This window comes from Diabrotica virgifera, chromosome 4, assembly GCF_917563875.1.
Source record: "Diabrotica virgifera virgifera chromosome 4, PGI_DIABVI_V3a".
Taxonomy (NCBI): Eukaryota; Metazoa; Arthropoda; class Insecta; order Coleoptera; family Chrysomelidae; genus Diabrotica; species Diabrotica virgifera.
Window position 1 is genome coordinate 35,398,864 of NC_065446.1, and position 23,751 is coordinate 35,422,614.

Consider the following 23,751-nt stretch of genomic DNA (forward strand, 5'->3'; position numbering starts at 1 on the left):
CATATTCCAAGAAAAAAAAGGTACAAACAACACGTGCATTATCCGAAGTTGTAAAACTGATATCAATTCTGAAAACTTATTACCCTTAATTAACCTGTCGGGACCGTTTGTCGGTGCCTAAAAAGACGCTAAAAGTCTTTCTCCAGTGTGAGAGTTTAGTTAAAATAAAATAAATTGTATAAACTTAATTGAAAAATTCTTATAAAATTCTAGGTGACCTATTTTTCATGACGCGCAGTTTATAATTGTATACAAATTAAGTTTTGGTAAAATATATACTAATATTCTAATGGTAAAATTAATTTCTAGGTGACTGAAGACGAATTAAGTTTACCAAAATCATTCTTGGGTGATATAACCCCTTCTTACGGCGGTTACTTGGCGGTGAATAATTCCGGAGGCAGATTTGACGTAATTTTAGAAGGGAACAATGTTCGAATAAGATCACTAGGAAATCACAATGATCTACAAATGACCGAATCGACAGAGTTTGGTAACTGGATAGTTTCCTCCGATAATTCGGATTTTCCCACCGAGTGTGTTGATAAATTGAGTCGATCCTGTTTTATGGTTATTATGCAGAACGTTACATTATTTATTATAAAAGCTAATAACAGGTTGGTATTTTAGAGATTTCTTTTTGATTAAAAATTATTTTTTAATTTACTAAAACTGATTAATTCCGAATATCAAAAGGTAGGAAAGTCAAAACAAGTTTGTACTAGTGTCAAAAACTTTTTGTTAATGCACAATAATAATAATGTAATTATGGTCGAAGTCAAACATAAGGCTCGTACGAAGTTTTCCCCTTGTTTCCATATTTTAAATTTGACTATTTCACTAGACTGTTTTTAACTGATAAAACTTCATAGCAACGCATCGTTTCTTACTGACAAAACTCCTTAACGACGTGATTTCTCAGCGACAAAATTATGACAGATCTGTCACGAAAGTGTCTGGTAATAACAAATAAATAAAGATTATATTTCGTTGATATTGTGCATTAATTGTCTCGTGAAATAGTCTTGTCGAATATCATTCGAGAGAAAATTATTTACCGGCAAAATTTTCTCCTGGTTTCATTCAAGTTCGTTGCCTTTTGGTAATTTTCGCTTATGAAATTTTGAAAAAATCACTCGACTGACGTCTCGTGATTTAAGTCAAAATTTAATTCGCGAAAATTGCCAGGCAACAAACTTTCATACCAGTCGAAAATATTGCCGGCAAAATTTTCTCTCTTGTGATATTATATACGAAAAAATATATAGGGAATAATCAGATTTTCTTGACATGCCATTCCTATTACAGCGAGCATTTTATTGGCTAGAAGTAGTGACAAGTATATATAACGTCATTATTGCATTTGGTGAGATGGTCATAATATTGGAGGTTAAAGATAATGTCAAAATATTGTTTTCAAATTATATTTTATTAATTTAGTTTATGTTTTAACGACAGTTGATTTTTAAATCAACTTCACTTTTCCTTCCCTATCCTTGATTGGTCGATTAGGGTCGTCATAGTCTTGTTGTGTGGTAGGTTTATTTAGGCGTTAATTTTAAGAAATGTTGCTGGCTAAAAGGGCACAGCTACCAATAGGACAACAGGACTTTGTCACTTATATTACAGAGAGTCATATTTTTTTTCATAAAAAGTTATAAAAGTGATACTTTAAATCTAAAATAACTTACAGTTAGTCATGTTTGTTTGTTTGTTTGTAGACAAAAAGAAACAGCGTAAAAGGTAGCTGCTGTTGTAAAGACATATATATGTTTTTTATTTGACAACAGCGCTTTCCTGCTAAACTTGACGGTAGCGAAAAAACTACATAATACTTATTTATATCTTTAAATCCAAAATAACTTACCTACAGTTATTCATGTTTGTTTACTTTGTTTGTTTGTTTTTTAGACAACTTTGTTTGTTTAGATGCTTTAAATAGATTAGTTGTTGTTGTGGAGAACCATTTCCTCAGGTTCTTTAACCATGATATTCTTCTTCTCCCAATTCCTCGCTTTCCGAATACTTTGCCTTGAAGTATTACCTTTAGTAATCTGTATTTAGTGCCGTTTCTCATTATGGGTCCGAGATATTCTAGCTTTCTCCTTTTAATGGTATACATCACCTCTCTTTCTTTCCCCATTCTTAGTAATAAGGTCTCGTTGGTTATCTTGTCTGTCCTTAGTATACTTAGGATTCGCATGTATAGCCACATCTCGAAAGCTTCAAGTTTTTTTTACATCGCTTCAGTGAGTGTCCAGGATTCAACTCTGTAGTATAATATTGAGAAGATATAACATCGTAGAAGCCTTACTTGTATCTCCAGATTAAGGTTGTGGCTTTTAAAGAGTCTGGCTATGTTATTGAATGCACTCCTCGCTTTCTCTATTCTACATTTTATATCTTGTGAGTGATCCCATTGTTCGTTTACTATTGTTCCAAGATAGGTATACCTACTGTTTTACTCGGTCAAGTTTGTAATGGTGGGTTATGATGTCTTTAAATCTATGACGTGCATGCCTAATTGTTTGACTGTTAGTTTATGTACCGGGTGGACCAAAAGTCAGTTAACGCTATCAAAAAAAGTCACGCGCAAGTTTGCGGCGTCTCCAAGAAAATACATCGTGCCATGTGAAGGGCCTTGCAAATAATCCAAAGTTACAAGGTATTCGATATTTTCAGCAAGACGGTGCACCGCCTCATTACGGATTGCAAGTTCGTGAGTTTCTAAATGACCAGTTTAGTGATTGGATAGGGAGAAGAGATACAATTGAATCGCACGCGCGTTTGCCAGATTTGACGCCCTGCGATTTTGCCTTGTGGCCTTAAAGATGAAGTTTTTGCCAATTTGAAGTTCTCCGTGCCAACTTGGGTAGAAAGACTTGTTTCACTGCTTATAAGCGTTGCCAAAAATGTATTGATAAAGGTGGTTTACATTTTGAACATAAAATGTAAAGCATGCATTTCTTTGTACCTACTTATTTACAATAAACAATAAACGTTTTTTTACTTCAGTTATTTTTGCTTTTATTAATATACAAAACGGTTAACTGACTTTTGGTCCATCAGGTAGATTATTTCATTCATAGAGATTTGACCAATAGAAACCTACAAAAATTAAAATGTCAGCTATTTTATAATGGTTTTAATTTCCAATCGTGTAGTAAGATTTTTCATCACGTGTTTAATTCTGTCCAATCAGATTATTATTATACTGGGAATAATCTACTTACATTATTATACTGAGAATAAATTTTAGTAGGTATTTTGTTTCTGTTTGATGACAACGAGTTTTCTGGTTTTGACAACTGTCACATTTAAGAAAATGAACCAAAATGAACTTTTAGTTCTGCATTATGTCAAATGTCACGAGAGCAATACAAATGTGTAATTTTAAGAGCTCGAGTGTAATTCGATAAAATTATTTCATGAATATGAATAAAACTGTGGTTTTAAATAATTATAACTAATCTAATATTTTTTGATATCTTTTGTTTATTTACAAATACTTGAATTTTGTATGTGGGTATTAAAAAATAATCTTTCAAATATCACAAGATAGTAAGAATAAAAAATAAAAAAATAATGTTCCAGTTTGTTTTTTTTTTAAGTTGTTGCCATTCGGCAATGCGGGCCTGCGTGCTCTTGTGTTTATTGCCAAGCAACAAGTTTTCGAAAAATTGGCGCATTATTTTCAGTTTATTCTCTCTGTCAATCAATAGTGTCGTGTGTTAAAACACAATATTTTCTAATTTAATTGTATTTTTAGAATTAAGGAAGTCCTTCTAGATAAAGCCAAGAACGAAGTATCAGCTTATCCAATAACACACTCCGTAGAAAAATGCGAATGTCCACCTGAGTACAAAGGGCTTTCTTGTGAAGATCCAAGCAAAGGATACTATCGTTATTTTCCTAAAGATTCAACACTACCTTGGATAGACCGTGTCATCGGAATATCCAAAAAATGTGAATGCAGAGGGCACTCAAACGAGTGTAATCCAGAAACTGGTCATTGTAAGGTAAAATCATAAGTTATGCTTATTTATCTTAGTTTTTATATTATTAATTGTTATATAATTTTTATATAATTAATTGCCGTTATGTTGATTTTTAAAATTCCATTTGGAAGTGTTTGATACTTTGGTTTATTATTTCAAAGATAAATAAATAATGCCTAACTTCACTTTCTGTTTGTGCAGTGAAACTTGGCTGACTTACAATATTCCTTTTAAACCGATGAACATCTTTTTCCTCCTTCTGCTTGAGTTTTTCCAAGTTGGGAGTACATAGTTACTAAAACTCCGGAGATTGTTTGTCTAGACTTTATTTCTAGTTTCACTTGCTACAGGCACTGGAGAAATTTCGTGCAATGTAATTCTCTTTTTTGAATGTATATTTTCTTTCGTATTGTTATCTTTATGATCACTTCTGGTCTCATTTTCTTTAATGTTAGTGTTATCTTGCTGTTGTTGTACCGTTTTGTATAACACTAGTTTCTTCAATTTCTTTTCTGGCCGACTTTTCTGGTAGATTAGACGTATTTTCTTCTGTACTGTTTGTTTCTAATAATTCATTTGTGGTCTCAGCTGGTTAAAAAAACTCGTGTGGGAAAATCCTTGGGTTAAGTGGGTAAATGCCCGTTTTCAAAAAGCCGCTTGTGGCATTTTTATTTCTGGTAGATTAAACGTATTTTCTTTTGTACTGTTTGTTTCTAATATTCCATTTGTGGTCTCAGCTGGTTGAAAAAACTCGTCTTGGAAAATCCTTGAGTTGAGTGGTTAAATGCCCGTTTTCAAAAAGCCACTTGTAGCATTTTCTATTGTTGCTGCTTTTTCGTAAGCAGAATTGAAAAGTTCGCCGATTTAATTCTGTGTGATTACCCGTCATTGATGGTTATTTAACCATAGTGCACATTTCTGGTTATAAAATATTTTCAGGGGACCAAAAAAGGAAACATTAAGCGGCTGGATACGGTGTGTGCAGTGAGCAGGGAAGCATAAAATAATTATTCCACTTGTTTGGCAAATGTCAATGCTTTCGTTGATTTATGGCTAGTGTCTCCATCCAGAAGCAATAAAACTTTTGATTCGATAAAAGCCTTAACCAAATTCTGAAAATGCTCCAACCACAAAACGAAGGTATCAGCTGTCATGCATCCAGTTTCGTGAAATAATCCCAAGGACCCAGGAGGTAAAGCATCTAGAAGTTCCTCTTTTCTATTTTTCTAAATGCAATGAACTTCAATTTTCTCTTTTTTCAGGGTCATTTCCAATGTATTAAAAAAATTTGTATTATGGCTTATTAAATGCCATAGCTCTACAGCTCACAGCTTTAGGTTGGCTCAAGGATATTTCAGGATGTTTCAGAATTTTTATTCTGTGTGGTCAAAGTTTACTCTCTTTGTCCTATGTTTAAAAAAAAACGAAATATATTTAAATATATAAACCCTTTATCACAATAATTGTGTTTATGTTATAGAACTGTACTGATCACACAACTGGAGAACATTGTGAAACATGTGAAGGTGGTTATTATCTTGATCCAGAAGAAACATGTCAACCTTGCCTTTGTCCATCAGCTCAGCAAAATAATGCACAAAGTTGTAGGCCTGAAACTGATGGTGGTTTCGTCTGCCAGTGCAAAACAGGTAAGTTCCAAAGATGTAATAACTATATTTTATATTCGCCGAAATAAATAATATATACCTACTGCTAAAATAGTTTAAAACATCGCAAAAGAATTGATATTAATTATGTTAGCCACTATAGAAGACTAATGCAGGCAATACAGATTTTAGTACTCACTGTCTAGTTCGATCGACTTCATTGCCAATGTATATAAGGCCTTAAGTTACTCATAAGGAATGTTTCATTTGTATACAAACAGCTTTTGTAGATATTGTATTGTGTTCTTCTTCTTAACGTGCCCTATCAAGTCCCCTTGACGTTGGCGATTAACATGACGAAACTGTCTCTGTCTCGAGCTATTCTAAATAGGTGTTCTGCTTTCTTTATTCCTGTCCACTCCCGGATATTCTTCAACCAAGAGGCCTGCTTTCTACCAATTCCTCTGCGTCCTTCTATGTTACCCATCATAATAAGTTGGAGAATATTATACCGGTCTCCCCTTACTACGTGTCCAAAATAAGCCATCTTTCTCTATTTGATGTTATCATGCAGCTCGCGGGCAACATTTGCTCTCTTAAGTACTGCCACATTTGTCAGCATAGCCGTCCATGGTATTTTCAGTGTACGTCTGTGCAGCCACATTTCAAATGCCTCCAAACGATTAATGGTGGATATTTTTAATGTCCACGCTTTGACACCATACAAGAGGACTGACCAAATGTAACATTTAATCATGCACTTTCGAAATTGAAGTTGCAAGTTATCATTACAGAAGAATGACCTCATTTTTAAAAATGTCATGCGGGCTATCTCGGTTCTACATTTTATCTCTTTATCTGGATCTAGTTGTTCAGTAATAGGGCAACCAAGATATTTAAAACTGGGTACTATTTGAATTATGTGACCATTAACATATAACCGTGAATCTTGATGGTCCAAACGGCTAAATACCATGTATTTTGTTTTTGAATAGTTTATGTTTAGGCCAAACTCTCTTCCCACTGTGTCAATGGCATTTAAGAGGTGTTGTAATCCATTCATATCATCACTTAAAATAACTGTATCGTCTGCATATCTAATTGTATTTATCAGAATTCCATTAACTTTCACACCCCATTTCAAATTATGCAGCGCTTCCTTAAATATTCTATCTGAATATAAATAGACCTATTTTCACCTCTTTGTGTTGTGAACAAACTGCATTTTCTAATTATATATGAGAGTATCAGAGCAACAGTGGCCTAACCCCTAAAATGAAGGCAAAAATGCAATCTTTGCATCTCCAGGCAACAGGCGTAAAGCAACAAGAAATTATGTATGGATTATGTGGATACTCCACTTTTGCCAAAATAATAAATCAGATAATTTATTTATTAAAAAAAGGTAGTTTGAATAATAGACTTGAAACTGCTACTTAGGCCGTCAAATTGTTGCATTTTCTTGACTTTGCTCTACAGAATTGAACGAGAACCCGTAACACGACCACAAAGAAACTGAAAACAGTCGAATTATGGATATATAGGAGAATCCTGAAAATATCATGTATAGATCTTATAATAAGGAACGAATTAATGGGAAGAAACAAGGAATGGAAATAATGGAAATCATCCAAACACCAAAGCTACATTACCTGAAACATGTTATGCGTGCAGAAAGTTACTTAGTGTGTCAATTGATTATACAAGGGAAGATCCAGGACAAGAGAAGTATAGGAAGAAGGACAAACTTATAGCAACGTGATTTAAGAGAATGATTACCAAACTTCGTGTCGAAGATGGCACGTAAAGAGATACAACAGAAAATCTGGGACGGTTTCTTAATGTATACGGTTCTGACCATTAATTTCTTAAGTATGCTTTTAATACGAGTTTTAATTGCTGTATAGTTCGTTAATTTATTGTTTTATGTTACAGGTTACACTGGAAAACATTGCGACCAATGCGATAGAAAATATTACTCTCCCCCTAATTCTATAGAGTGTATACCCTGCAACTGTAATAAATACGGTATTGTTCCTGGAGATTTGGGTGTGTGTGATAAAGATGGACGATGTACCTGTCAAGAAGGATTCACTGGCGACAAATGTAACCAATGCGTTAAAGAAAGAGAATATATCGAAGATGGCGTCTGTAAATGTAAGTGATAAAAATATTATACATTTGAAGATTTCAACTAATTTTATTTACATTACATATCAAAAGAGTCTAATATCGTAATATAAAGTTAAAATATCTGGTAGGATATAAAATGGTATCATTTTATTAGATTAAAAACTTAAACTTTTTCTAGCAGATGTCGCTAGGGCATCCCTGCCATTTCGTTCGTTTCAATCCGTTACTGCACGCGAAGTATTATCCTGGTTCATTCAGAGAGAAGAGCATATGTCTCTCCTGATGAGGGACTAAGAAGCCCCGAAACCGGTAGAGATGCTTGCTGTACTCTCTGATTGAACTAGAAATATAATACGACTGCAGTTTTGGGTTGCAACGAAATTGAAAATGTTTATAAAACATTCCATTCCAGAAGATTTCATGTATTGTAGTCAATAAAACTACAATTTATGTAGTACTACTCTTGGGCTTATAGGTATTCCGATGTCTCTTCTGATGGCGTATTTGTGTTCAGCAATCCCAAGAACCCGTTAGTAACCCGTTTGCATCAACTTAGTACCGAAATGAGTAATCCGTTTGCATCAATTTAATGCCGAAACCCTCCGAAACTCCAGAAGATGAGCTGCCTTAGGCACCAGGTGCTCCGTGGGTCAGATCTGATGGCGTATTCGCGTTCAGCCATTCCAAAAACTCTCTAGTAATCCATTTGCATCAATTTAATGCCGAAATTCCTCGAAACTCCAAAAGATGACTTCCCTTGCAGTGACCATGGTCACCAGGTGCTCCGTGGGTCTATTCTAATGGCATATTCGGGTTTGGCGACCTCAAAAACCCCCGAGTAATCCATTTGCATCCATTTTATGCCGAAAGCCCTCGAAACTCCAAAAGATGACGTCCCTTGCAGTGACTTTGGGCACCAGGTAATCCGGTGGTCTGTCCTGATGGCATATTCGGGTTGAACGACTTTAAAACCGCTGAGTAATCCATTTTTATCAGTTTAATGCCGAAAGCCCTCGAAACTCCAGAAGATGACGGCTCTTACAGTGACCTTGGGCACCAGGTGATCCTAAGGTCTGTTCTGATGGCATATTCGTGTTTAACTACCTCAAAAACCCCCCGAATAGTTCAATTACATCAATTTAGTGCTGAAATCCATCGAAACTCCAGACGATGACGTGCCTTTGTCGCGACCCTGGGCACCAGGTACTCCGGTGGTCAATTCTGATGGCGTAATCGTATTCAGTGACCCCAAAAACCCCCAAATAATAAATTTTGTTCCTTAGTATAATGATTTTGACTTTATTTTTATATTTATGCAATCTTGGATGCATTTTATGCACTTTACAGTGCAATTATGCATTTCCACCCATTTTTGAATAGTAGACTTTTTTCTGACATCATCCTGAACATAATACAAAAAACTGCAAGTCTCTAGGTGCTGTATTTAAAAATCTATTTATTCGGGTTTTTTTAGTGCTAAATGGCCTGGTCTATTTATACTTTGGGTATTGTTATGTATGTCCAAATATCCGTTACTTGACGTTATATTACATGAGTTACACTAGGTACATGATAATTTAATGATTTATGCACATGTTCATACAATTTTCTTTCTCATATTTGTATTAACTTTTTAAATTTTTGGATTGGCCATTTGCAATAGTTATTCAAATTATTCGGTAGCTATTTTTAAATGGTTTTTAAATGTATCTTAATCTTCATTTTTACTACTTCACTTAGAAAATTAGACGAAGCTCCAAACGCATCACGTATCCAATTAAGTATCCAAATTTTCCTTTTTTTCTTTTTTATTTCTTTTTTCTGGATCTCAAGCTCATGTATTAACATATCAGCAGTCAGCAACCACTTGAATACCCTCCATAATCACTTTCGTCATCTTTGCAATGGTTATTTGTTATTTTATTTGACGTCCAAGTAATTTACACGATCAAAGTAGCTTCCAAGTAGCGCGCGCAGCGTCCAAGTTGACTTGGACTAAGTACACTTGGATGCAACTTGGATCGTGTCAACTCGCTTTTAGTCTACTTTTATATGTATATAAAAAACAGTTGTTTTTAGAACTCTTTAGCGACGTATTAATATAATATAATATTTATGGATTACTTTGGATGGCCGACATGATCAACTAAAAAAGATGAAATAAAAAGAGACGGTTTCGTTTTGATTCAATTCGAGTCTCTTACCATCGCTTGACAGATGTTTCTAGGTTTACCCGGTATCAAAGAGGCTTTGCAAGAAGACTGAATTAAACCAAAACGCACCGACTCGTTGGTAAATATATTTACAGTTGAGTCCAGGGTTCTTTACCCGTTCGTCATCATTTAAAGCATACGAAATAAGTCGAAAATTTACTAAACGCAACAGCAAGTGACAGTAAGTAGCTACTCCTCCGATCGCGGGTTAAAATTTGACGTTATCAAAAAATTAAATATCAAAGTAAGTTTTGCTTTACAATTTTGGTGCAGAATTACAGCTACATTTGAAGTAGCTTAATAAATTCTTTTAATATCACTGATTAATAAATAAATAAACAATTTATAAAAAAATGCAATAACACATTTTCTTTTTGTTATTTTATTCACTTTGGCGGAACATTAAACACAAGCATTTCTTAACTGTGTCAATGAGGTTAGCTTTGTACGTTGTCAAAATGAATCGTAAAATAACATAAACTTACCATAAAATTTCAAACTCCAATATAAAATTAGTTGTGGAAACAACTGTTTGTATACTATAAAAAACTTCAAATTGCAAAAGTTCGGCAAAATAACAGCAAAAAATTCAACAAACTGACAGCCACAAAAGTAAACAAACGTCAGAAATTGTACTTAAGATGCAAAAACATCCCCAATCGTCTTTTTTGTACCTATCTCTTTTCAATGTACTGAGGCTAGATCGTTCATAAAAATAACATGTGTGTTTACTTAATAACAGACGGTAGCTTGTTTGTCATTAGTTTCATGCATGGACGAGAATGATGCTAGATAAAAAGTATGTGTTTTATCTCGTCAGGTATTAATGACGCACGGGTAAAGACTCGTGGACTCAAGTGTAAATATTCTACCAACGTATGCCTTTAGCGACCTCTAACGGGGTAAGAGAAAGAGAGTGTCTAGTGTCGTAAGAAAGAAGGTATTTGGTGATTTGTCTAGTGACATTATTGGGTGTGAATCTGTCTTTTGAGTTTACTCCTTCTGGTTTAAAAACAGGATGCTGTGGCTTGGTCATTTTAAGCATAGCAACACAGGTCATGAGTCATGATACATCATACCGTTTTTACACATTATGTTTTTGAGAACTTTGAACTGATTGAACTTTTTAGAATATGGCTTAGTTTGCCAAATGCTGCCCATGTAAGGCCTATTCGCCTTTGTATTTCATGTGTTTGATTGTCTCTGCTTATTTTGATCTCGTGTGCCAGATATTTGTAAGTGTCTCTTTGTTGTATGGTATTATTGTCAATAGTTATATTTTCACTCATTACGAGATTTGTCATAAGTTTAGTTTTCTTAAAGTTCATTTTTAATCCTGCTCTCTCAGACAGAGTTTAAGAGCCCGCGCAGACTGCAGACTTTTTAGTCGGCCGATAGTTTAGTCGGCTTCTTAATCAGTACAGAGAGGTATGCAGATGCGCACATTACACCGATTCACCGATGCATACCTCTCTGTACTGATAAGAAGCCGACTAAACTATCGGCCGACTAAAAAGTCTGCAGTCTGCGCGGACTCTTAAGCGAATGTATCATATACCCTATTCCACGAACATACGCCTGTTTTGGATTACTTCTACAACGAATATTTTACTGTGCAAAATAAGAAGAACCAAAGTAAATTGCAAATTACATTGTTGTTTATTGGAATAATTATTAGCGCCATTTACTTTCGTACTTCTTGTTGCACAGTAAACAATTCGTTGTCGAAGTAATCCAAAACAGGCGTATGTTCGTGGAATGGCCCATAGAAACTATTTCCTGTAAGTTATCTGCGATTAATACAACATCACCCGCAAACTTCAGATGATTTAATCTCTCTCCATATATATTGATCCCCATCTATATACATGGTCTTCGCCTGGAGGACGATACAAGAACCAAATAGATTATATTCTCCTCACTAAACGATGGAGGAGCTCTGTAACCAATGTGAAGACAAAACCAGCTGCAGACTGTGGTTTGGACCATAAAATGCTACAAGCAGAATTTCGCATTAAGTTGCACAATAAAACAATTGCAAACAAAAGACAAAAATTGGTTTAAAAACACCCTGAAAAGTTTAGAGAGGCACTAGCAAAAGCTGACCTACCAGTGACTACCGGAGACCCTGATAAAACGTGGGAATACACAAAGAAGTTGATCACCGAAGCCATCAACAACCCAAACCCCAAAGAAAAAATAGATAGGAAAAAACATTGGATGACCGAAGAAACTCTCAACCTTGTAGAAGAAAGACGAAAACTTAGAAACGGCACGTCAAATTCAATTCAAAAAGAAATGGAGATAAGCACCATAAATACAACTATAAAACACTTGTGCAGAAGGGACAAAAATAATTATATAAAAAGCATATGTGAACAACTAGAGGAACATGCTGACCGTCAAGAATCTAGAGAACTTTTCTCAAAAGTCAAATATCTAGCGAGAGAATTCAAACCACAGACACAGATCATCAAAGATAATAGTGGAAATACCATAACAAACCCAGACGGTATCGCAGAGGTGTGGAAACAATATTGTGAAATACTATTCTCTAACAACGACCCAGACCATAATACAGAGAAATGAAGTTATGAAAAAGAACCTCAAATATTGAAATCAGAAATTAAGTCAGCAATAAAAAAGCTAAAATGTAGAAAAGCACAAGGAAAGGACGGAATAACAGCTGAAATACTCAAAGAAATGGGAGAATTAGGGACGGAAGTAATGCTTATAATTTGCAATGAGATCTGGAATACCGGAAAGTGGCCAAATGACTGGGGTAAACTCACGTTTTTTCCCATATACAAAAAAGGTTCTCCGACAGATTGCAGTAATTACCGTACAGTAGCGTTTATATCTCACGCGAGCAAAGTACTTCTAACAATAATCAATGAAAGATTAAAATCCATTCTCTTATCGCAAATTCCCCAAGAACAATGCGGATTCGTCCCAGGTAGGGGAACAAGAGAACACATTCTTAATATTAGTCAAATTATCGAAAAATCTCGAGAGTTTAACATAGAAACATATTTGTGCTTTGTTGACTACTCCAAGGCCTTCGATAACGTAAAATGGGATAAAATGTGGCATATACTTAGAGAAATGGGTACGCCAGAACATCTAATTTATCTATTACAAGCACTTTATGTAAATAACACTGCTAATGTAAGAGTTAATAATGTGGTTTCGAAAAACTTCAAATTAAAATCTGAAGTGCGGCAAGGTTGTATAATACCCCCCATTCTATTCAATATATAGTGAACATATTATGGGTCAAGTTTTTGAGGAATGGCAAGGTGGAGCAACGATAGGAGGAAGAAAAATAAAAAAACCTACGTTATGCTGATGGCACTGTTATATTGGCGTCTTAACCAGAAGAACTGGAAGAAATTATGAATAGGCTAGGAACGGTGAGTACGGAATATGGTTTGAAAATAAATATACAGAAAACCAAAGTAATGATCATCGATAGAATCAGAAACAACCAACCGGAGATAAGAGACTTGGCAGGTTACGAAGTGGTCAGACAATGTAATTACTTAGGCTCCGTTATTACTAACAGTGGAGAATGCGAAGACGAGATCCGTAGGCGCATCATAATGGCCAGATCGACAACAGCCAAACTCACAATAATATGGAAGAATACTGACATTACAAAAAACACAAAATTTTCTACCGCCACCTACACTTCAGAGACTTTTGACCATCAAAAAAGCAGATTCAAAACGTATAATGACATTTGAAATGTGGGTCTACCGGATAATGTTGCACATACCATGGACCGCACATCGCACAAATAATTCAATATTAGCCGAACTTAACATAAAAACTAGACTCAGCACAACTATCAACCAAAATAGACTGAGATATTTTGGACATATAACTAGAAGAAGAGAAGGCATGGAACGAATGATAGTGAAGGCAACGTAGAGGGCAGAAGATCCAGAGGAAGATCTCCGTTACGATGATCGGGCCAAGTAAAGGACATTGAAACCTCTATACTCTGGGTATAAAAATATTTTAGAAGAGAACTGACGAACTATGGGGAAAATAGGAGAGAAGAGATTTAAGACAAAAATGAAGAGTGGCTTAGCTCAGAAGGAAAAATCAAAAGGGCAGAGAGACACTAAATCTCAAGTGAGTATTCGGGATAGCTTCAATACACCGAATATTGGCCTTAGAGATATAAAAGGAAAGATTTCATAATGAAATGATAGTAACTAGGGAGAAAATGAGACCTGTTAATACAAAAACTTAATACAACTAGGTAAGACCACTGGAGATAGACCGAGATAAAAGGGACGATAAAGAGAGAAGAAAATGGGCGCCAACTCGGACAGCTCAACTTCTGAGACACAGTATTTGAAAGCTCACTGTACTTAACTGTAGCGAAAAAGAAAAAACCTAAGTTTTGGGTCCAGCATTTGAACAGCTCGAGATTTTTTAAGTAACGAACGACAGGAACTAAATGACACTGGTCATGACCACCTGAAACACAAAAATACTAAATACTAACCTTGTCGTGCTATATTATATACTGGTGATATAGATTGAAATAAAACATCTACCTTAATACTTACAAATATATTAATAATAAATGTTATATATAGATATACACAATTAACATATAACGCAACTTAATAACAGTGGTAGTGGATGATGAAAAGATCAAATAGGACCGCAAAGGCTACTTAACAAGAAAGTATCCACTATCACTGGGCCAAGCAAAGGTATTAATAGCAAAATCCAAAATCAAAAGTCCGTTAGAATAGCAGAAAGTCCTTACAACTAAAAGTTAGTAATATTCCCTAAATTGAACTAGCCTAAAGTGAGATACACGACAAGAACGCTACGGTTACCAAAAATTAAGTATCTCACCTAGCAAAATAATAATAATTATATAATTGATTTATATAAATAAGCTGGTCAGTGACTCTTTATATACAATGTAAATAACGCCTAGACATATTCCCTATTTAAAACCCTCGACGAAATTTTACAACCCGATTCCCTATTAAATTTTAAGATACAATTATTTATGATTATTAAACAAGACCTGATTTTATTTATTTGAACTAACTACTACTTATATTGAATCAAAGAAAAAAACGACCTAAAACCCTATCTATCACGAAAATATGTACCTATTGTAGTTTACCTCCTCGTATGCATACGAAAAGTTTACACAGTAGCAAATATATAGTAATCAAAAGTAAATAAAAAGGTAAACAAACTTATCTTATCACAACGCCTATTAGAAAAAATGTTGAAATCCTTAGGAAAGTCCTTTTGGCACGCAAAAACTAGTAGGCTGCTGTGGTGAGTAAGTCCTACTGGAAAAATGGTAATGTCCTACAGGTAATGGTATCTCCAAACAGAAGCATCAAACTCTAGGGGTAACCCATACCCGAGTTGCTAACAATCTGGTACTAACTGGTATATAATAAACGTAATCGAGTGAGGTGAAGTTATGTAAAGTTACTCAGTGACTATGTGACTAAATGGCTAAGTGACGGAATTTGGAAAGGCAAAACACGCTGGCATTAGACTTCCTTTATGTGGAAAGAACCAAAGATAAATGTAATTTTGATATCATCGCTATTCCAAAAAAATGGTCTTAGCTAGTGTTCCTTGTTTTAGTTATATATCTGTTCCATTCTTATCCAAAATTTCGTTCCAAATCCGCCACTTAAAAAGAAAAACAGCGTGTTCGCCCACAGAGTTTGACCAAAACTGAGGTTCAGGTTCAGATCGACAGAATCGATTTTGTCTCGATCCGATGAAAAGTCATGCGCGATGCTTAGTTCTAGCTCCGTTGAGAATGCAGGCAACTCCAAATGTAGGCGATTCCATAGGCGTCTCCAAAATGAAATTCGTAAAGGGGCAGTAAATGTAATTAATTTAAAGGATTTGTAACGTGACCGCTACAACATGACTGAGTAACAATGTTACTCATTCTTCGAAGCAAAACAACACGCACAGGAGAGAGGGAACTAGACAGAAATAGTCAAATGACTTACATGACGCCACTACATCCTTACGAAGGAGAACAGATAGAGGAGGATCTTTGTGGTATGCAAATGGTCATTGGTGCCATATCCTGCCCTGAAGCCTGCTTGTTCTTTGGGCTGAGAGAAATCAAGTTTAGGTGTTAGTCTCTTCGTTAAGATTGTCATAAAGAGTTTGTACATACATATGTGTCAAGATGCTGATGGGTCTATAATTTTCCAATTTAGTAATATCACGTTTTTTGTGTAACAAGACTATTTATCACTGCATTGTTCCAGTCTTTTGGAATATTACCCACATGTAAGCATTATTTATTAAACAGTTCGCTTACTGATTTTAATTGAATTTCTCCTCCAGCTTTTATTGTCTGAATAACGAGTCCATCATCACCAGGTGATCGATGGTTTTTCATTTCCTTTAAAGCTGATCTTACTTCTGACACTGTAATGGGTAAAAGTATTTCAGATCCCTGATTTATGAGAATCCTTACTCGTGTCGGTAAAAATTGTCTTATGGTCTTTGGCTGGTATAAAGATCTTTATAAAACTTTCTAGTTATTTTCAGAATGTGAGCTTAATTACTATTGTGAATAAATGTGAACTTAAAACTATTTTCAGAACTTAATCATAATATAAATATTTTTATTTTAGCTTGTGACGAATGCACTATGAAACTATTTGATGAAATCGATAACATGAAAGTAGATATAGAAAACGTTTACGAAATGTTTAAAGATGGTATTGGGCCTCCATGGAGGAATCTGACCGATCGGCTAAATAGACACAACATGTTATCCGAAAAGTATAACAAGAAAGACGTTGAGTTCAAAAATCTGTTACAGTCAAACGACATTACTGAATACGAAGTCACAATAAACGAACTTGAAAAGAAAATGATCAAAAATAATGAAATATTGGAAGATAACATCAACAACATTGACAAATTGACTGACGGCTCAACTAAACTGCTGAAGGAAACTGGAGAAGCCAGTAAAAAGTTGATAAGCATTATTGATTCTTTAGACAACTTTGGAACGAAACAGGTTAGCTTGAAAGACGCATTAACCAGAGCCCGTAAGATATTGAAAGAAATCCAGCAACGTTCAAAAACGATAGAAAAATTAAATGATAAGAAAATATTTCAGTACTGTACTTCGATTAATTTAAAAGTTGATGAAATATATGGCAAAGTTCCGAAAACACCTCCAAAAAATATCGAAGATTTAAAAAATAAACTAAATGCCCTTTTCGATCAGTTGTCATACACAGACAATTTGGCCAAAAAGGCGGATAATAAAAACACATTAAATGCCCAGCGTTTAGAATCGGTCAAGGAAAAATTTGAAATCATGAAAGGGAAAAATAAGCAACTGACTAATACCTTTAACGATATTGTAAATAAACTAAATGCTACCGAGGATGTCTTAGAATCTTTAGAAACAGTTTACACTGACCTGATAAACATATCAAAGTTTGCAGAATATGAAGATCTAGATAATAGAGTGAAGCGCCAAATGGAAGAAATACCTGAAGCACAAAATTTATATGGCAAAGCTGTGGAACATGTACAAGAGTTGGAAACAAAAGTTGAGGATTATCACAGGTTAGTACAATGTAAGGTATTTACCTATTTATATAATCAGGATTTTCACAGTTTTCACTGTATTCCTTCACTCAACCGTTGGCTCTAGTTCTTTCTGTTTTGCTAGTCCCCTTCCTATAGATTTCTTCTTTCCATTGCTTCCTCCACTTCATCTCTGAAAGATCTTTGGGGTCTGCCTCTCTTCATTCTTTCTATAGGGATCCACTCTGTCATTCTATTTATCCAACGATTTTGGTCTACTCTTCTGACATGTCCGTACCAGGTTAATCTCTTCTGTTCTATGTAGTCTATTAAATTTCTTCTTGGTACTCTGCAACTTCTTATAAATTCCATCTCTGTTACTATTATTTTGTTTTTAGTTTTCTTATTTATTGTCCACTTTTCACATCCATAAGTGAGGAGACTTCTTGTCATGGTGTTATATATTTCTATCCTTGTTTTTATACCGACGCGCTTATCCCACATTACCGGGTTCATATATTTCGTATGCAGTCTCTTGTTTGTCCTAGTATATTTTATATATCTTCTTCAGTTATTCCTCTCTTTGATATTATGACACCCAAATACTTCCATATGTATTTTCTTTTGATTTGTTTTCTTTAGATTTATTTCCATCCCATTCTTTGTATATTCCATTTCCAGTTTTCTCGTCATAAATCAGCTCATCTTCGTCTCGTGTGATCACAATTTGGTCGTCAGTAAAACTTAAGGTAGGTATATAGATATTCATTTCTTACTGGTATACCCACTCCTTTTTATGGTTTTAGGCTTTTTCCAGAAATATTTTAAACAGCGTAGGGGATGTAGAGCAGCCTTGTAGTATTCCTTGTTTCGTCTTAAATAAATTTCATATTCTATTGCCCGTTTTTATAGCTAGTTTGTTATTCTTGTAGAGTGCTTTTTCTGCTTTTATTAATATTCGTGAAACTTCGATGTTTTCTATTTCTTCTCTACTTTAGTATTTGTATTTTCTTATTTAAGTTACATATTTGGTAACTTTATTTAAACTGTTTCTATGTACCTATACAGGGTGTTTGGTAAAGAATGGGCCATAGCTTAACGTTAGATTCCTGAGGTTAAAAAACTTACCTTAGTACAAAAGTTGATAACCGAAATAGAGGGTGTCAAAGTTAAACTTTTATTTTATTTATTTTTGAATATTTCCTGACAGGCATTTGACAACAACACGAAATTTAATAAGTGGTGCTGGTACTGTATACCCTACTAAATTATATTAAACAAACGTTTCCGGCTACTACCAGAGGCGTACGACGGGGGAACGTGAATGGTTGACCCTTCCCAAATTCTACGCCACTGGCGGAATTTCTATTTTAGTGCAATTTTTTGATTCTCCAATACTTTCTATGTAAAGAATGTAGTCTTCATTCGTAACGATAAAGCCATTAGTTTTCGAGATATTTGAAGCTAAAAACGAAGGAGCATAATACATTAATCAAAATAAGTGTACCTTTTCATTTTTAACTTCAAATATGTCGAAAACTAATAACTTTATCGTTACGAATGAAGAGTATGTTGTTTACATAGAAAGTATTGGACAATCAAAAAATTGCACTAAAATAGCAATTCCGCCAGTGGCGTAGAATTTGGGACGGGTCAACCATTCACGTTCCCCCGTCGTACGCCTCTGGTAATAGCCAGAAACTTTTGTTTAACATAATTTAGTAGGGTAGTTATTACCAACACCACTTACCAAATTTCGTGTTGTTGTTCCATGCCTGTCAGAAAATATTCAAAAATCAATTAAATACAAGTTTAACTTTGACACCCTATATTTCAGTTGTTATCAACTTTTATACTAAGGTAAGTTAGCTCGACCTATTTTAACCTCAGCATTCTAAGGTTAAGCTATGGTCCATTATTTACCAAACACCCTGTATATTTATATATCGTTCATATTTTAGTATGTTCAACTTTACGAAGGACGAATGGAAAAAAATTAACGCTAGTGGGGCCTATGAAGCCATTATAAATGGTATAAAAGAAACAAGAGACCATTTGGACAGTGCCAAAGAATCTTTAAAGCAAGCTCAAAAACTTATACTGCCTGAGATAGGGGATAGCATTGTAACTCAATCCGATATTGCGCAAGCGTATTCTGATAGATTAAGACAGAGAATAACAAATTTGAGGGATCTTTCCAAAAGTAAGTAGTTATTGTTGTGAAATGTATTCCCGTGCATACCTGTTTTGTATGAGTTGAAGTCTAAAGAATGGATCTATCATCGCAAATTACATGGAATCACGAATTTAGCTCCAAATTTTAAAGAACCGCTTGGATTGACTTGAATACACGTAGGTAAAATGTCAAAGAAGAAAAATGATATTGTGTCGATGTGTGCTTTTGCCCTGGGTACGAGTTTCACCCCCTCTCGGGGGTGAAAAAATATACATTCAAAATAAGCCCGGAAATGGATAAACTGACAAATTCTAAGCAGCTCTTGTTCTATATAATTGTTTCACTAAGTTAATACTTTTTGAGTTATTTGCGAGTAAATATGTTCATTTTTCAACAAAGAAAACACGTTTTAGGCGGTTTTTGCACATATCTAAAAAAGTAACTAGTTTATCGAAAAAAACATTCTTAGCAAAAATATAGCTCGTAAAAAAGTGAAAATAATGATGTACGTACAAACTCTCTAAACCCAGAAGCAAAGTTGTAGCTAATGAAATATTGGTTTATATCCGTCAAATTTCAAAGCGAATAATTCAACGTAAAATAACCAAAAAATGATGCACTTTTTGGGGAAAACTCATTATAACTTTTTTAAAGTGTTTAAAAAAATATTTATTTTTGTTTATTAAAAAAGTTTCTAGCATCAAAAGTAAGCAAGGTATGCTCAAAATAAAGTTGGTCCCTTTTTTTGGTCAAAAAATCCCGGGAAATCACCCCCTAATTAGCATCTTATCTCAAATTAATCGTTACCGCTTCACAAGTTACTTGACTTATATATTATTTATATGATCTGTAACTTTCATTGGTTCAAAGGGCTTATTTTAAAAACAATTGTTTTAAAGTAATTTTTTTAATATTTAATTTTGAAAATATGCTTTTTTTTTCAAAATAACTTAAAATTGGTTAGTGATACCAAAAATCACAGAGTAAAAAAATGTAAGTTTTACTTTTCTGAATATTTTGGATTTTTTGTTTTTCTGTATGGCAAAAATTGGTTAAGATATGGATGTTCAAAATTTGCATACACTCGTGATTATTGATTAGTTCAAAATAAGCACTTTTAACCGATGAAACTTACAGATCATATTATAAACAATACATACACGAGTAAAGCAACATGTGAAGTGGTAACGATTAATTTCATTTCAGATGCTAATTAGGAGACAATTTTCACGATTTTTTTACCAAAAAAAAGGGACCAACTTTATTTTGAGCGTAACTTCCTTACTTTTAATATTAGAAACTTTGTTAAAAAAAAAACAAAAATAAAGCTTTTTTTAACACTTTAAAAAAGTTGTTCCCAAAAAGTGCTTCATTTTTTGGGTATTTCACGTTGAAATATTCGATTTGGAATTTGGCGAGTATTATCCTATTTTTCATTATGTACAACTCTTCTTTTACTGGGCACTTTATGCATTTCCGGACTTTTTGAACGTATATTTGTTGACCCCCGAGAAGGGGTAAAACTCACCCCCATGGCAAAAGCACACATCGGCACAATATCACTTTTCTTCTTTGACATATTGCCCATGTGGATGCCAAATTTCACGACAATCGAAGCGGTTCTTTAAAATTTACAGGTTTTGCAATATTCTACCGTCAGTGAACGGACTAATAGTTTCAACTCGGTGTTTTACTAAATGTTTAAAATTATTATTTGTTTAAAATCTTTAGTTTTGACTACTACCATAGTTTACAGATCTACATGATATCAAGCGTAAAATAGACCAACTAACATACGGCATACTGGAAAATGGGAAAAACAATAATGAAAATTCCCAGCATATACAAAAAACCAACAACTTCCTCACCCAAAACGACAATATTACTAGAATGGAAAGAGCAATAAAAAACGCAAGTGAAATTTCTGAAACAATGCGAGAAATTTATAAAAAGACAGACGATATTGCTTTCGACAAACAGTTCAATTTTGATAAGAAGTATCAGAAGTATCAAGACCAAATTGATCCTAAAGGTAAGCTCAAACATTATACCCTTAGGTAAGATCCAGTAGCTAATAAACCTTATTACTTACTTCTAAAATCCACTAATTTTCGTTAGGTTATTTACGTGTATAGGCAATATCTACATGTGTTCTTTCTTCTTCTCCTTCTTTAATCATCATCATCATATTTGGCTTTTACAACTCTTCATGAGTCTTTGCCGCGTTTACTATTGTCTTCCATTGGTTCCGATCCTGTAATACTATTTCCCATGGTCTCATTTCCATCTTCTTCTGGTCTTCTCTAACTGCACTTTTTCTAGGACGTCCTGTCGGTCTTTTACCGTCTGATCTTTCCCAAAACACATTGCTAATCAGTCTGTCGTCATCACTCTGTACCACGTAGCCTGTCCATCTTAGTTTATTTGCTTTTATGTATGTCACGTATTCTTTAAGTGCCGTCTCCTAATGGGAAGTTGAATATCATCATCACTATCTTTACTCTATCTACCGCTGCTCTGAAAAGTTCTATGGAACTGCATTTAAACCAGTCCCTTTGTCAACCATGACACTCTCCTATACTCCTTCCCCCTCTTATTTTTCCCTGTATTATAAATCTTAGCATTTCATATCGCTGTCCTCTCATTACGTGTCCCAGATATTGTAATTTTCTTATTTTTATTGCGTTTATTATTTCGTATTCTGTGTTTATTTCTCGCAATACTTTCCATATTCATTTTTTTCTGTGACCATACTATTTTAAGCATCCTTCTGTAATACCACGTGTCAAATGACTTTAGCTTATTTATGTGTTTTTGCTTCAGTGTCCAGCTTCCAAGTTCATATTATAGTATCGAAAATATGTTACAGCTCAGACCTCTTACTCTCAGTTCTAACCTAAGGTCTTTATTGCAGAGAATTTTTTTCATTTTTACAAACTCATTTCTTGCTATTTCTACCCTTAGTATGGTATAACTAGACCCAAACCCAGACATCCAAAGTGAAAGTTATCCTCCAACACCAAATTGTTCTATATTATGGTCTACATAATGTTCAGAAAAAAGTCACACCATTTTGAGCGTCGGGTTTGAGGGGGGGGAGGGGGAGAAATCGGTAAATTCGTAGTGTTTTAGGTTTTCCGTCAATATTTCTAAAACTATGCAGTTTAGCATGAACAACCTTCTATACAAAAATGTTCTACATTAAATTTGAAATAAAAAAGGCCCTACGCATAATCCTTCTAAAATGAACGGTTCCAAAGTTACGAAGGTAGTATAGTATAATTGGTCCAAAAAAAGGCCTAACCCAGACATCAAAAGTAAAAGTTTTCCTCCAACACCAAATTGTTCTATATGGTCCACATATTGTTCAGTAAAAAGTTACACCATTTTGAGCGTCTGGTTTGGGGGGAGATGCGGGAGAATTCGGTAAATTAGTAGTTTTTTTTTTTTAGTTTTTCGTCAATAGTTCTAAAACTATGCTTTAGCGTAATTAATGTTGTATACAAAAATGTTCTACATAAAATTTAAAACAAAAAGGTCCTATACATAATTGTTATAAAATCAACGGTTCCAGAGTTACGGAAGGTGAAAAGTGGAGGTATTCGACACTTTTTATATTTTTTGGGCAATTTATAATATTATTACTGATGAAAGAAATTTTCTTTAACAGGATTGTGTTTTGTAAATAAAATTTGCTATTTCAGTTGCCGATGGTATGTTAGTGATAAGCCCTCGAGTAAACGTCAACCTCACCACCCAAAATCATCATCAATTGCCCAAAAAATATAAAAAGTATCGAAAACCTCCACTTTTCACCCTCCGTAACTCTGGAACCGTTGATTTCATAACAATTATATATAGGACCTTTTTGTTTTAAAATTCATGTAGAACATTTTTGTATAAAACATTGTTTACGCTATAGTATAGTTTTAGAAATATTGACGAAAAACGTAAAAATAGTACTAATTTTCCGACTTCTCCCCCATCTACCCCCCAAACCGGATGCTCAAAATGGTGTAACTTTTTACTGAACAACATGTGGACCAAAT

The 23,751-nt window shown here is 34.4% G+C and overlaps 1 protein-coding gene across 1 annotated transcript in view; it reads left to right on the plus strand.

The window, feature by feature from the left end:
- Positions 1–23,751, plus strand: part of LOC126883564 (laminin subunit alpha-1) — a 490,753-nt gene that overhangs the window by 397,223 nt on the left and 69,779 nt on the right. Inside the window, exons 18-24 of the mRNA XM_050649204.1 lie at positions 310–617; positions 3,770–4,019; positions 5,479–5,647; positions 7,541–7,762; positions 16,614–17,565; positions 19,488–19,729; positions 21,459–21,734. Coding sequence (XP_050505161.1) covers positions 310–617; positions 3,770–4,019; positions 5,479–5,647; positions 7,541–7,762; positions 16,614–17,565; positions 19,488–19,729; positions 21,459–21,734 — 2,419 coding nt within the window. The remainder of the gene's footprint in view (positions 1–309; positions 618–3,769; positions 4,020–5,478; positions 5,648–7,540; positions 7,763–16,613; positions 17,566–19,487; positions 19,730–21,458; positions 21,735–23,751) is intronic.